This window comes from Sus scrofa, chromosome 14, assembly GCF_054392235.1.
Source record: "Sus scrofa isolate SSC_HxYL_T2T_F1_AM1 chromosome 14, Sscrofa_HxYL_maternal_Yorkshire_Landrace_v2.0, whole genome shotgun sequence".
Classification (NCBI taxonomy): domain Eukaryota; kingdom Metazoa; phylum Chordata; class Mammalia; order Artiodactyla; family Suidae; genus Sus; species Sus scrofa.
The window spans coordinates 36,313,717-36,327,199 of record NC_139396.1 but is presented as its reverse complement, the minus strand read 5'-3'; the positions used below and the strand labels follow the sequence as shown (position 1 = coordinate 36,327,199).

The 13,483-nt window shown below is 41.1% G+C and overlaps 2 protein-coding genes across 3 annotated transcripts in view; both read right to left on the bottom strand.

Moving 5' to 3' along the window:
- Positions 1–13,483, bottom strand: part of GLRA3 (glycine receptor alpha 3) — a 488,702-nt gene that overhangs the window by 456,264 nt on the left and 18,955 nt on the right. The gene's annotated exons all lie outside the window — the stretch shown is intronic.
- Positions 7,095–9,007, bottom strand: DEFB135 (defensin beta 135). The gene is made up of 2 exons (XM_021074191.2): positions 8,928–9,007; positions 7,095–7,342 (listed from the first exon to the last, which is right to left on the bottom strand). The coding sequence occupies exons 1-2, from the start codon at positions 8,983–8,985 to the stop codon at positions 7,173–7,175; spliced, it is 228 nt and encodes a 75-aa protein (XP_020929850.1). The 5' UTR covers positions 8,986–9,007; the 3' UTR covers positions 7,095–7,172.

The window sequence follows — 13,483 nt, the reverse complement described above, 5'->3', positions numbered from 1 at the left end:
TCACATCACATGTCATTGGATAACTGCAAATCAAAACACTGCACTTCTATTAGAATGGCCAAAATCCAGAATGTTGACAATAGCAAATCTGATGAGGATGTGAAATAAGAGGAATCGGAGGAATAGGAACAGAAAAGAGTTGAAAGATTTCTTTGCAAAAAGCTCACTGCAGAAATAAAAGAAGACCTAAATCAACAGATACACTATGCTGAACATTAATTGGAAGGCTCGATATTATTAAGGTTCAATTCTTTCTAAAAGACCTGTAGATTCAATGCAATCCCATCATAGTCCCAGCAGAGTTTTTGTAGAAACTGACAAATTGACTCTAAAACTGATATGGAAATGCAAAGAGTGTAGAATTTTTAAATGAACAACAACAACAAAAAAAACAAGTTGCATAATTATCACTATATAAATTTAAGACTTTAGAGTCCCCATCATGGCACAGTGGAAACAAACCCAACTAGTATCCTTTAGGATGAGGGTTCCATCTCTGGCCTCGCTCAGTAAGTTAATGATCTAGTGTTGATGCAAGTTGGGGCATAGGTCTCGTGTGCAGCTCAGATCCTGTTTTGTTGTGGCTGATTCAACCCCCAGCCTAGGAACTTCCATATGCCATGGGTGTGACCCTAAAAAGATAAATAAATAAATAAATAAACAAACAAACAAATAAATAAATAGGAAATAGAAAGTTGGTGGCAAATATCAACTGGAAAAACACATGAAGGAACTTTCTGGATGATATAAATGTTTGATGGCTTGATAAGGTTCAGATTACATGGTTGTATATGTTTGTCAAAGCTCTCTGAACGGCACATTTAAGATCTGTGCATTGCAGTGTACATAAAATTTTTAATATAAAAAGAATCTATTGGGAGTTCCCACTGTGGCTCAGCAGTTAACGAACCTGACTAGCATCCATGAGGACATGGGTGTGATCTCTGGCCTTGCTCGGTGGAGAAAGGATCTGGCATTGCCATTAGCTGTGGTGTAGGTCACAGATGCAGCTTGGATCCCGTGTTGCTGTTGCTGTGGCACAGGCTGGCAGCTATGATTCGACCCCTAGCCTGGGAACTTCCATATGCCGCAGATGCGACCCTTAAAAAAACAAAACAAAACAAAAACCTATTGAACTCTAATTAATGATGTCATTCTAAATTCTTAAGGACAAGTGTACCAATGTTCGTAACTTACTTTGAAATGCATCCAAAAATTTAGATGGATTGGTTGATGTATTTTTTTACATCTATAGAAATAAGTTCTTCATGCAGAGTTGGAGGGCTGATATTGGCCTGAACCTATTAGCATAAGTTCAGATGTGTGTAGAGAAAGGGACGAAAGGGCAAAAAGTTTTGTAAAGATTCTTGAAAGGAGAGAGGGAGGTAGATTCAATAGAATGGTATTTCCTTTCCTTCCATACCACATTAATATCTGCCCAAGTCCTATGCAGAAAGATATTTCAGGAAACAGCAGTAAATGATGTTTTCAAAAGGGAATCATATGGTCATCTCAATAGATGCAGAAAAAGCATTTGATGAAATTCAACATCCATTTATGATTTAAAAAAAAAACACCTCTCAATAAACTGGGTACAAAGGGAACATACCTCAACATAATAAATGCCATTATGACAAGTTCACAACTAACATTATACTCAATGGTAAAAACCTAAAGGTTTTTCCTCTAAGATCAGAAACAAGACAAAAGGACGCCCACACTTACCACTTTCACTCAACATAATATTTAAAATACTAGCCAGAGTAATTATATAAGAAAAAGAAATAAAAAGTATCCAAATTGTGAGGGAAGAAGTAAAACTGCCACTCTTTGCAGTTTTACATAATAGCATATATAGAAAACTCCAAAGAGTCTGTCAAAAAAACTGTTAAAACTAAGAAATTCAGTAAAGTTACAAGTGACAAAATCAATACACAAAAGTCTGTTGTGCATCTTTATACTGCTAATCAACTATCAGGAAGAGAAACTCTAAAAAGAAACCATTTATAGTTGCATCAAAAAAATAAAATGAGTTCCCATCGTGGCGCAGTGGTTAACGAATCCCACTAGGAAAGATGAGGTTGCGGGTTCGATCCCTGGCCTTGCTCAGTGGGTTAACGATCCGGCATTGCCGTGAGCTATGGTGTAGGTTGCAGACGTGGCTCAGATCCCGCGTTGCTGTGGCTCTGGCATAGGCTGGCAGCTACAGATCCGATTGGACCCCTAGCCTGGGAACCTCCATATGCCGCAGGAGCAGCCCAAGAAATGGCAAAAAGACCAAAAATAAAATAAATAAAATAAAATAAAATAATAAAATAAAATAAAATAAATAAAATAAAATGCCTAGGAATAAACTTAGCTAAGGAGGTGAAAGACCTGAATATTGAAAACTACAAGATTTTTTTGGCCATGCCCACAGAATAGTCAGTTCCCCACGAAGGGATAGAATTCATATCACAGCCGTAACCAAGCAAAATAGTGACAATGCCAGATCCTTAACCAGCTGAGCCACCAGGGAACTCCTGAAAACTACAAGATATATGAAAGAGATTTAAGAAGACACAAATAAATGGAAATATATTCTGTTCTTATGGTTTAGAAGAATTAATACTGTTAAAATGTCTATATTCTAGACCAAGAAATCCAGCCTAAAATGTATATGGAACCATAAAAGACCCTAAATAGCAACCTTGAGAGAAAAAGAACAAAGTTGGAGGCATTAAACTCCTAGGTTTTAAACTATATTACAAAGCTATAGTAACTAAAAGATTATAGTACTGACACACACAAAAAGAAACACAGATCAATGAAACAATATAAAGCCCAAAAATAAAGCCATACATACAAGGTGTATTAATTTATGACAACAGAGCTGAGAATGTTCACTAGGGAGAGGATGGTCTCTTCAATTAATGGTGTTGGGAAAAACAGCCACATGCAAAAGAATAATGCTAAACTGCTACCTTACCCCATACATAATAATTAACTCAAAATGGATTAAAGACTTTAATGCAAGACTTGAAACCATAAAACTTAGAAGTAAACATAGGCAGTAAGTTGTTTGATATAGGTCTTGGCCATGACTTTTTGAATCTGACACCAAAAGCAAAGCAAAAATAAACAAGTGGGACTTTTTTTTTTTTTTTTTTTTTTTTTTTTTTGCTTTTTAGTGCTGCACCTGTGGCATATGGAAGTTCCCAGGCTAGGAGCTGAATCGGAGCTACAGCTACAGACCAACACAACCACTACAGCAACAGGGGATCTGAGCCACGTCTGCAACCTACAACCACAGCTCACAGCAACACCGGATCACTGACCCACTGAGCAAGGCCAGGGATCAAACCCACATCCTCATGGATACTAGTCAGATTCGTTTCCCCTGTGACACGATGGGAACCCCAGGACTTCTTTATTATAGAAAATTAAAAAGCTTTCGAACAGCAAAGGAAACCATCAACAAATGAAGAGGGAACATATACTGAATAGGAGAAAATAACTGCAAATTCTATCTGATAGGAGCTAATATCCAAAACATATCAAGAACTTAGTTCCCATTGTGGCGCAGCGGAATCCAATCTGACTAGGAACCCGTGAGGTTTCGGGTTCGATCCCTGGCCTCACTCAGTGGGTTAAGGATCCGGCATTGCCATGAGCTGTGGTGTAAGTCACAGACGCGGCTTGGATCTGGTGTTGCTGTGGCTCTGGCATAGGCTGGCAGCGATAGCTCCAATTAGACCCGTAGCCTGGGAACCTCCATATGCCAGGGACGCGGCCCTAAAAAAGGGACAAAAGACGAAAAAAAAAATCACTTATACAACTCAAAAGCAAAAAATAAACAACACAATTTTTACATGGGTAGACCTTTCTCCAAAAAGACACATAAATGGCCTACAGCCATTATAACCTCAGCGTCATTAATCATCAAGGAAATGCAAATCAGAAAACACAAGATATCACCTCACATCTGTTAAAATGACTACTATGAAAAAGAGAATAGGGAGTTCCCATCATGGCACAGCGGAAATGAATCCCACTAGGAACCGTGAGATTGCAGGTTCGATCCCTGGCCTCACTCAGTGGGTTAAGGATCCAGCGTTGCCGTGAGCTGTGGTGTAGGTGGCAGATGTGACTCAGATCCTGCATTGCTGTGGCTGTGGTATAGGCCGGCAGCTGTGGCTCTAATTTGACCCCTAGCCCTAAAAACCAAAAAAAAAAAAAAAAAAAAAAAGAGAGAGAGAGAGAATAAATAAAAAGTTCTGACAAGGATGTGGAGAAAAGGGAACCCTTGAGAACTATTAATGGGAATGTAACTTGGCACAACCACTAAGGAAAACAGTATAGAGGTTCCTGAAAAAATTAACAGTAGAACAATGCTCCAGCAATTCCACTTCTGAACACCAATCAGAAGAAAACAAAAACACTAATTCAAAAATATATATGTACCGCCATGTTTACTGCAGCATTATTTACAATTGCCAAGATAAAGAAACAACCTAAGTATCCACCAGTGGATTAGTGGATAAAGAAAATGTATATATGTGTGTGTGTGTGTGTGTGTGTGTGTGTATGGGTGTGTGTGTGTATGGGTGTGTGTGTGTGTGTATATATATGTGTGTGTGTGTGTGTATATATATATATATATGGGTGTGTATGTGTGTATATATATATAATGAAATATTAGTTTGGCATAAAAAAGACCAAAATATTGTCATTTGTGACGATATGGAGAGACCTCCAGGGCATTATACAAAGCACAATAAGTCAGATAGAGAAAGACAAATCTTGTATAATCTCTCATATGTGCAATCTTAAAAAAAAAAAGCAAGCTAATTTATTCAGAGAACAGACTGGTGGTTGCAAGAGATTGGAGGTAGGGAGGGTGGGAGAAATGAGTGAACTGGTTTTTTTTAATTTAAATAAATTTAATTTTAAAACATAGCTACCAAAAGAAAAAGACTCTGTGAGACCTGAGACCATGAGCAGCATTGATTTGATGCTTAGGGGATTAAAAAATATATACAAAACAGTAGTATTTACCCTATCTCAGAATGGATCATCGCACAAGTCAGACTCGGTGAAGTCTACAGGGAATGTGGTAGCTCTTTCATTTGCTCCCCAAAATACTGAGAGGCATCAGAATGAACAGGACAGCAACAACCCCAATGGTAGCTATAAAGGGAAAATCCCACCTTTTAGTCAAATTTCCAATGGCAGACTCCCAATAAGAAAAGAAGAAAAGAGCTGGCAGGGAGGTAACATGAGACACATCAAAGGTCTCTCAGCAGTAAAGGTGTGATCTGAGATAGACAAGGTAAGGAGGAAAGACCCAGCACGACTACAGGTCATCCTTCAGAGGCCTGAGGAAACTCACACAGCACAGATGGCTGTCAAGTCAGAAAAATGAAGTCCAGCCTATTGCACAAACACATATAGATGAAATATGCAAACAAGAGCAAACATGAAAAGGAGGAGGAGAAGAGGAATGGGAAGAGGGGAAGGGGAAGGAGGAAGAGAAGGAGGAGAAGAAGAAAAGGCCCTGTGTATAGGTTGCGGAAGATAAGGAAGGTGCCACCTGTACTATTTATTCTCCCCACCTAAGCAGGACACACTCAAGATGAATGTAGCTGACAGCAGAAATGATGTTAATGACACTGAAAGACGACTTGGCTGGGCAACCTTTGTCCTTTTCTTACAAGAGCTAAAAGAGTCTAGTTCCCTCTTAGGATGTAACCTGCACAGGCTGGGAACTTCACCCATGACAGCAATGTTTGTTTACAGCTCCAAGCTCTGATAATGCTCCCTTCCAGGAGTTTGTTAATTGGGAGCAAATTTATTCTTCCTCTCCCCATCAGAGTGGCAGCACCTCTTCTCTCTCATTGATTTAATTCCTCCTAAAACCTACTCAAAAAAGGAGGAGGTTGAATCATTATTAACTTGAGTGGTTTATCTTACTTAGGCTAATGAAATTTAATAATACCTAGAACTAAAACATTTTTCTGGCCTGGCCACACTAAACAGCACAAAGTTTCTGTAACTGTGCCTCATAAACTACAACATACTCCATCCTTAAACTTAAATATTTCTAATACGAATTTTACTTTATTAATAATTTCCAATGTCCAATAATGAGTGTTCCTTAGGAGATTCCCAAGTAGAAAAAGTTAGACAATCCAGCAGAAAAAAAATAGATGAAACCCTTGAACAGTACATCACCCAAAAAGCATATCTAAATCGCCAATAAACAAGCAAAGAGGAGCTCAGCTTCATTAGCCATCAGTGAAATGCAAATTAAATCACTTGGTACCATTACTATACACCTCCCAGACTTGGAGCAGTGAGGCAGAGGAGGCGCGCAGAAAATACTAGCTGTGGAAAAGGACGTGATACGACAAGAACTCTCAGACACATTGTGGGTGGACGTGTAAATGGTCCAGTCAATTTGGAAAACAATTTGGCAGTATCTACTGATTCTATGCATAGTTTGTAACTGGCAATGCCATTCCTGGGTATATACCACAGAAATGCTTGCATATAAGCCTCAAAAAAACACATCCAAGAATGTTCATCACAGCACTATTTAAAAGAGCCTCAAACTGAAAATTACACAAATGACCACCTACATTAATGTATTCAAATAAATTGCAGTCTATTCCCTAATGTAACACTGAATAAATTACAATTAGATCAAAGAGTAAGAATAAATGTCATAATGGGGATTAGAAGGACTTACTGTATGATTCCATTTATATAAAGTTCAAAATCAGGCGCCAGGACTTACACTATTAGGAGTCAGGTTAGAGATTGACTTTTGTGGCACAGTGACTGGTAGTGACTGGGATAATATAACATTCTTCGTTTTCCTCTGAGTTCAGGTTACGTGGATGTGCTATATTTGCGAAATTCATTAAGATGTTCGCTTATGACCTGTACTCTCTTCTGACTGTATGGTATACTTTCAAAAAATGTTTTTAGGAAGGTTTCAATAGGTATACATTAACAAAAAGAAAACGACTCCTAAGAGATTATTCCCATGAGAGAGACAATGCAAACCTCTAAATAAAGAGAAAAACACAGCAGACGCGGAAACATTGATAGGTTAAAGCCATTGTTTTAATGGGATGGTACATCTTGAGAAGGTGCCCAGAGGAAGGCAGAAGAAGCCTCAGATACAACTATTTCCCAGTCAGTACAGGCATACTCGATGCGTCAATGCAGCACAGCTGATGAAGACCACAGAAAATATGAAATATTTCATTTTTTTTACATACGGTCCTGCAAACACCTTTCATTCGCCAGCATGTATTTAATAATCTTCTGATGTAAATGTTCTGTCCACTTCTAACTGCCAACAAAAACAGAAGTAAATGCACAGTGCTTGCAGGGTCATAAAGCCATGGATAAACTGGATTGAAGGCTACAGTTGGCAACTTTTTAATGGTAAATTGGACAGGATCCAAAGACCCCAGTCATATTATGGCTGTGTTCCCCCTTTTTCTGTTGTTCTTATTTTCCAGAGACTCCACTGTAAGTCATTCATCCCCATGGTTCCCACTCACATGAATCATTCATCAAGTCGGGACACGTAACGGGAACCAGCAGATTCACTTGAGACCATCTACCATGGAAAAAACATTTAGACCTCAGAGTGCACCCAGGAGGCATCCAGGGTTTAGGATGGCAGCAAGGAAGTCTGAGATCATCAAAGTGTCCCTGAAGCAGGGAAGGATCCCTGACAGAGAATTACAGAAGCCCATGGTTCTAGCCCTGCATGAACTACCTTCTGTCTATCCCTTCCCTGCTGAGGTCTCATCACAGGGTCCTTGAAAGCATCCTATGGGATAACAAGTGTGAAAGGGTCTGAAAGACATATTTAAGTCAATTGCCAGAATTTTCCTAACTTTAAGACATGAATGCTTCTGGCAGCTGAAGGGCTGAGGAGGAGTGGTAGGGAAACAATTTAAAAGGATGAGGGTGGCCCTGAGTGCACTGAATTCTCCACTCTTGTGTGTCAAGCCTTAGCAGTCTCATCACCCAGTTGGCCCACAGAGCTTCATGGTGTGAGGATAACAAATGTGGTAGGACCAAAGGCCACTGGCAAGCAATTTGCCTTTCACATGCCCATTCATCCTGGAGCACCTCTCTGGGGACAAAGGAGGCCAGTGGAGACAGCATACGCCCAGAGACCCTGCCCTCTGGAACAGCAGCAGAAATCTCAGTGCAACCCTCCATCTATCTTTTGAACGCTTCACCTTTGGCCCTTATGGGATAACTTGAGAGGAGGAAGCTCTGGGGCAAAGGGTAAAAGCTTCTGCAGACTTCGGCAAACTGCAAGCAAAGTTTGGGATGCTCCGCCTGAGTGGCCTAAGTGGACCCTTCTCAGTAGTATCGAGTTGCTGGTTTCTGTCCAGAAGACATAAATTCTGACCCCTCAAACTTATGTTCCATACGACCTCATCATGCTTTAAGCTAATACTTTTGAACAATTAGCTCTGTTTGTTGATTCTGCTCATCATCCAATTTGCCTTGGTTTCTAAATGTGTGCAAAAATAATCCAGATAACTGACTTGGGAGGGCAAGTCCTAAGAGTCCTAAAGAAACATCTCCCCTCCCACCCCAAAATCTGACCTGTCCTCTAAAGGCCTCATGCTTTTACTGTGCCCCCACTTCTGCCAATACCATCCGTCCAACCTTCCCCCCAACCTCCACAGATTCCCCAGACCAAAATCCAGAACCAATTTCTTCTTTAAAACTCTTATGGGCCCTTAGCACCCTATCTCCATTCCCTGGAGCCAACGACTCCATCTCTGCTCACATCTCTGTTTCCACTTCCTCCATCCAAGTCCAGCTTCCCTCTCACCCCTATAGGACCTCACACCCTCTTTCCCTTAAGTGATCATGGACTTCACAGGAAGGAGATTCCATTTTACCTGGTGGAACATAGAAGAGCAAGACAAGGACCACAAAGACCAAGAGTAAGCTCCTCATAGCTGAACCAATCAGCACAGAGACGGCTGAGAGCAGGGGACAGTCACTCTATATGTAGCCCTTGAGACATAGGGACCTGCATGAACCAGTGAACCTTTCAAGAACAAGAACATCTGCTTGCTCCACTGAGCAGTCCAATAAATTAAAGGTCCGACTTTGAACATGATGTCCCACCATTAAAATACACTTCTTGAGTGCCACTTGCAAACTGAATTCCCACTGTGGGAACAGCCCTAATGGCCTCGAAGGATGTTATGTAAGCTTCTTCGCATTGTCAGTGTACATCCATTTAACAAATGCCTAGATTCGAAAGGATATATGTACCCCAATGTTCACTGCAGCACTATTTACAATAGCCAAGACATGGAAGCAACCTGAATGTCCATCAACAGAGGAATGGATAAAGAAGATGTGATACATATATATATATAATGGAATACTACTCATCCATTAAAAAAGAATGAAATAATGCCATTTGCAGCAACATGGACAGACCTAGAAACTATCATACTAAGTGAAGTCAGACAGTGAAAGACAAACATCATATGATATCACCTATATGTGGAATCTTAAAAAAAAAAAGGATACAAATAACTTATTTGCAGAACAGAAACAGACTCACATATTTTTAAAAACTTATAGTTACCAAAAGGGACAGGTGGAGGGGTAGATTAGGGGTTTGGGACTGGCATATACACACTGAGGTATATGGAATGATTGGGTAGCAGGGAACTGCTATAGAGCACAGAGAACTCTACCCAGTAGTCTGTGATAATCTATGTGGGAGAAGAATCTGAAAGAGAATGGATATGTCTATATGTATGGGACTGGGTCACTTTGTGGTACAGCATAATTGATCACAATCTTGTAAATTAACTATAATTAAATAAAACTTTTTTTAATGTCTAGAGTGTACAGGGAACTGTAAGCCTCCCTTATATAGCTGGCAAAGTGTTTTCAATAGTTGTTTTCAGGAGTTCCTATTGTGGCCCAGTGGTTAACGAACCTGACTAGAATCCATGAGGATGTGGGATCTATCCCTGGCCCTCCTCAATGGGTTAAGGATCCAGCATTGCCGTGAGCTGTGGTGTAAGTCACAGACACAGCTTATATCTGACATTGCTATGGCTGTGGCTTAGGCTGGCAGCTGTAGCTCCAATTCGAACCCTAGCCTGGGAACTTCCATATGCTAAGGGTGCAGCCCTAAAAAGATGGGGGAAAAAAAAGTTGTTTTCAATCTCACCTTGCAAAAAAGAAACCCCAGGCAGATATCATTCTCCCATTTTAAAAGTAAAGCACATGAAGCTCAGGTGGAATAAATGACTTTCCCAAATTCATACAGATCATAAATGGCAGCAACCCAACTTACATGACTCCTGCAGACAAAAGAATTAAGGTACGTCCCAGCCCAACAGAGTGCAGCTACAATCTATTTAGGGAAAACAGAGCTTCCGAAAGAGCTCGAGCAGAGCCCTGTAATCCATCCACATGAGCATCACAGCTCCCCACTGAGAACATGCTGGGCAACTTGGGATCTACAAAGAATTCGTGTGAGAACTCTCACTTTCAGGTACTGAAGGTCAGGAGTGCTTGACTGTTTACAATGTGTTTTGAGCTTTACAGAACCTCTATCTCATATGATATAAAGAATATAGAACTCAGAATCAGACAACCTAGTTCTGATCTGGACTTTTCTGTGAGGCACCTGCTTTGCTTTTTTTCCAAACGTGAGTTCTCTGACCTAGAAAACAGGTTGTACACCACCAGTGCTACCTATCATGGAGGCTTGTTGTGGGGCCAGATGAAGCAATTCCGGCGAAATGTCCTTTGTAGAATGTACACTTATGGGGCTGTTAGACCCATAGAAAGGAAGAAGACATTTAAAACTAGAGATGGTCAAAGTTCCCTTGTGGCACAGCAGATTAATGATCTGGCATTGTCACTGCAGTGATTTAGGTCGCTGTTGTGGTGTAGGCCCAATCCCTGGGAACTTCCACATGCCACGGCACTGGGTCGGGGGTGGGGGGAGAAACTAGTAGAGATGGTAGAGATAGGGCTCCTCACTAGAGAACGGAAGAGCCAGGACAAGAACTAGTTCTTCCATCCCTCCATCCCTCATGTTTTCACCTCAATAAAATATATCTCTAAACAGACTTACGGTTGCTAAGGGGGAGGGGGAAGGGAGTAGATGGACAGGGAGTTTGGGGTTAGAAGATGCAAACTATTACATTTAGAACAGATAAGCAGTGAGGTGCTGCTGTACAGCACAGGGAACTATATTCAGTCTCTTGGGACAGAACATAATGGAAGATAATACAAGAAAGGGAATGTGTATGTATATATGTATGTATGACTGGGTCACTTAGCTATACAGCAGAAATTGGCACAATTTGATTGTAAATCAAGTATACTTTAATAAAACAAAATAAAATAAATGTATCTATCACTTCTGTGGCCTTGTGCTTTTCAACTTCAGGAAATCCACAATGTGACTGAGATCACAGATCTGTGGAAGACTCACAGAAGAGCTGCAAAGCAAACAATCAATCAATACAGAAAGTGTGGAAGACATGAGTTTGGGGGAATGATCAAGGGAGCATGAGTGTACTAAGGCTCAGACTCCCAAGGACCGCTTTCCTACCTGGAGCCAAGGTACAGCCAGACATCCATTCTTTCACCTCATCTGGCTCTGATCTCCTCTTCTCCAGCCAACTTCCTTGGCCTCCATCCCTACTCGCTCCACTGTGCCCTCCAGAATCCCACTTCCTTCACCCTTCTATCCTCCCCACACCTTCCTCCTCCATGTTCTGATGAACTGTTGGGCTCTCCCTCTGGAGGATGCTGTTTCCTAGAAGTCTCTGGTCCCCCGGGGCTATTCTAGCATCAGCTGAAGCTCCACCTCAGAACACCATGGAACAGGCAAGTAGCATGTAACCACCCCATGCAATTTCCAGAACAATCTCAGACATGGTCAGACACCTTCCTTCCCTCACCACCTCTGACATTGAATCAATCATCAAATCTCACCAATTCTGCCTCCAACATAGAACTCACACCATCTACTCCTCTCCACCTCCATGACTACCATGCAATTCGAGGCATCACCATCTGTCAACTGACTAATTAAATGCCCTTAACTGGTCTCCCATAGCATTTTTATGTATTTATCATTCATCCCTCATGTAGCCATCAAAACGACCTTTAGGAAACTGAAGTTGCACCATGCATTTGCCATGTGTAAAACCTTTCACTGTCTTCCTATTGGGCTAAAGCAGAGACAGCTTATGTAGACGATAAGCCCCCCTGATCTGGACCCTGACTCCCACGCCAACTCCTCCCATTTGTCCCCCCACACACTGTACTCCAACCTACTGACTTTATTTTTTTTCAAACATGCCCACCTCAAAGCTTGTACCCAGGCTAATCACACATCCGCATGTGAATCCGCATCACCATTCTGAAAGCTTCACCTAACATTTATTCCAACCCATGTTCTCAGCGTTTTCCACAGAGTACATTTTCCTGAATGCTTCCCACCTAGATTATATTCTCCCTTGCTAATTTCTCTCAAAGGACCTTTTTTCACTGATAGCAGACAAAATATCAGAAACCTATTTTGGTGTGTTTATGTTTTTCTTGACTTAATATTTGCTTCCTCCACCTGACCACATGCTCCATGACAGCATGAAGCATGTATATATCACATATACATGTCATCACACCAAACCCAAAGTTTCTTCTAGGGCATGGAATTAATTCCCTAGGGCTGCCGTAATAAAGCCTCAAAGGCTTAAATGACAGAAATGTATTGTCTCACAGTTTTGGCAAGTGCCTTCAGGGTTGTTTCCTTCTGAGAGCTTTCAAGGAAGGATCTGTCCCAGCCTCTCCCCTAGCTCCTCGCAGCCCCAGGCACTCCACGGCTTGTAGATGGTGTCCTCCTCGTCTTCGCGTTGTCTTCCCTCCGTAGGTGTCTGTGCCTAGGTCCAACCTTGCCCTTCTTACAAGGATTAGGGCCCACCCTAATGACTTCATTAACTCGATCATCTGCAGAGACCCTATTTCCAAATAAGATCACACTCCTCCATACAAGAGGTTAGGACTTCAACATCATCCAGGGGGACACAATTTAACCCACAACAAACATTAACCTTTCATCTCCCTGGATAAGATCTATGACCCAGAAGACATCACATCAAACAATGTTTTTTCTACAACACTAATGTTTTTTCTTTTCTTTCCTTTCCTCTTCTTTTCTTTATTTCTATCACACTACACAGAAGGAAAGCCATCCACAGAACTATGTCTACTCCTGGGCTTCTGAAAGCCACTGAAGAACATCACCTGATCCTGCCAGCAGGCTGAATTTAGAAGTCAGGTCATTCCTTTCATATATCCTAGTCAATCTGGGATGCTATTTGACCTCACTGCCCACCTACTCTTAGCAGATAACTTTGCTTTCTAGTTCAGAAAAAACAGAAGTCAGAAGGTTTTAAGTCAC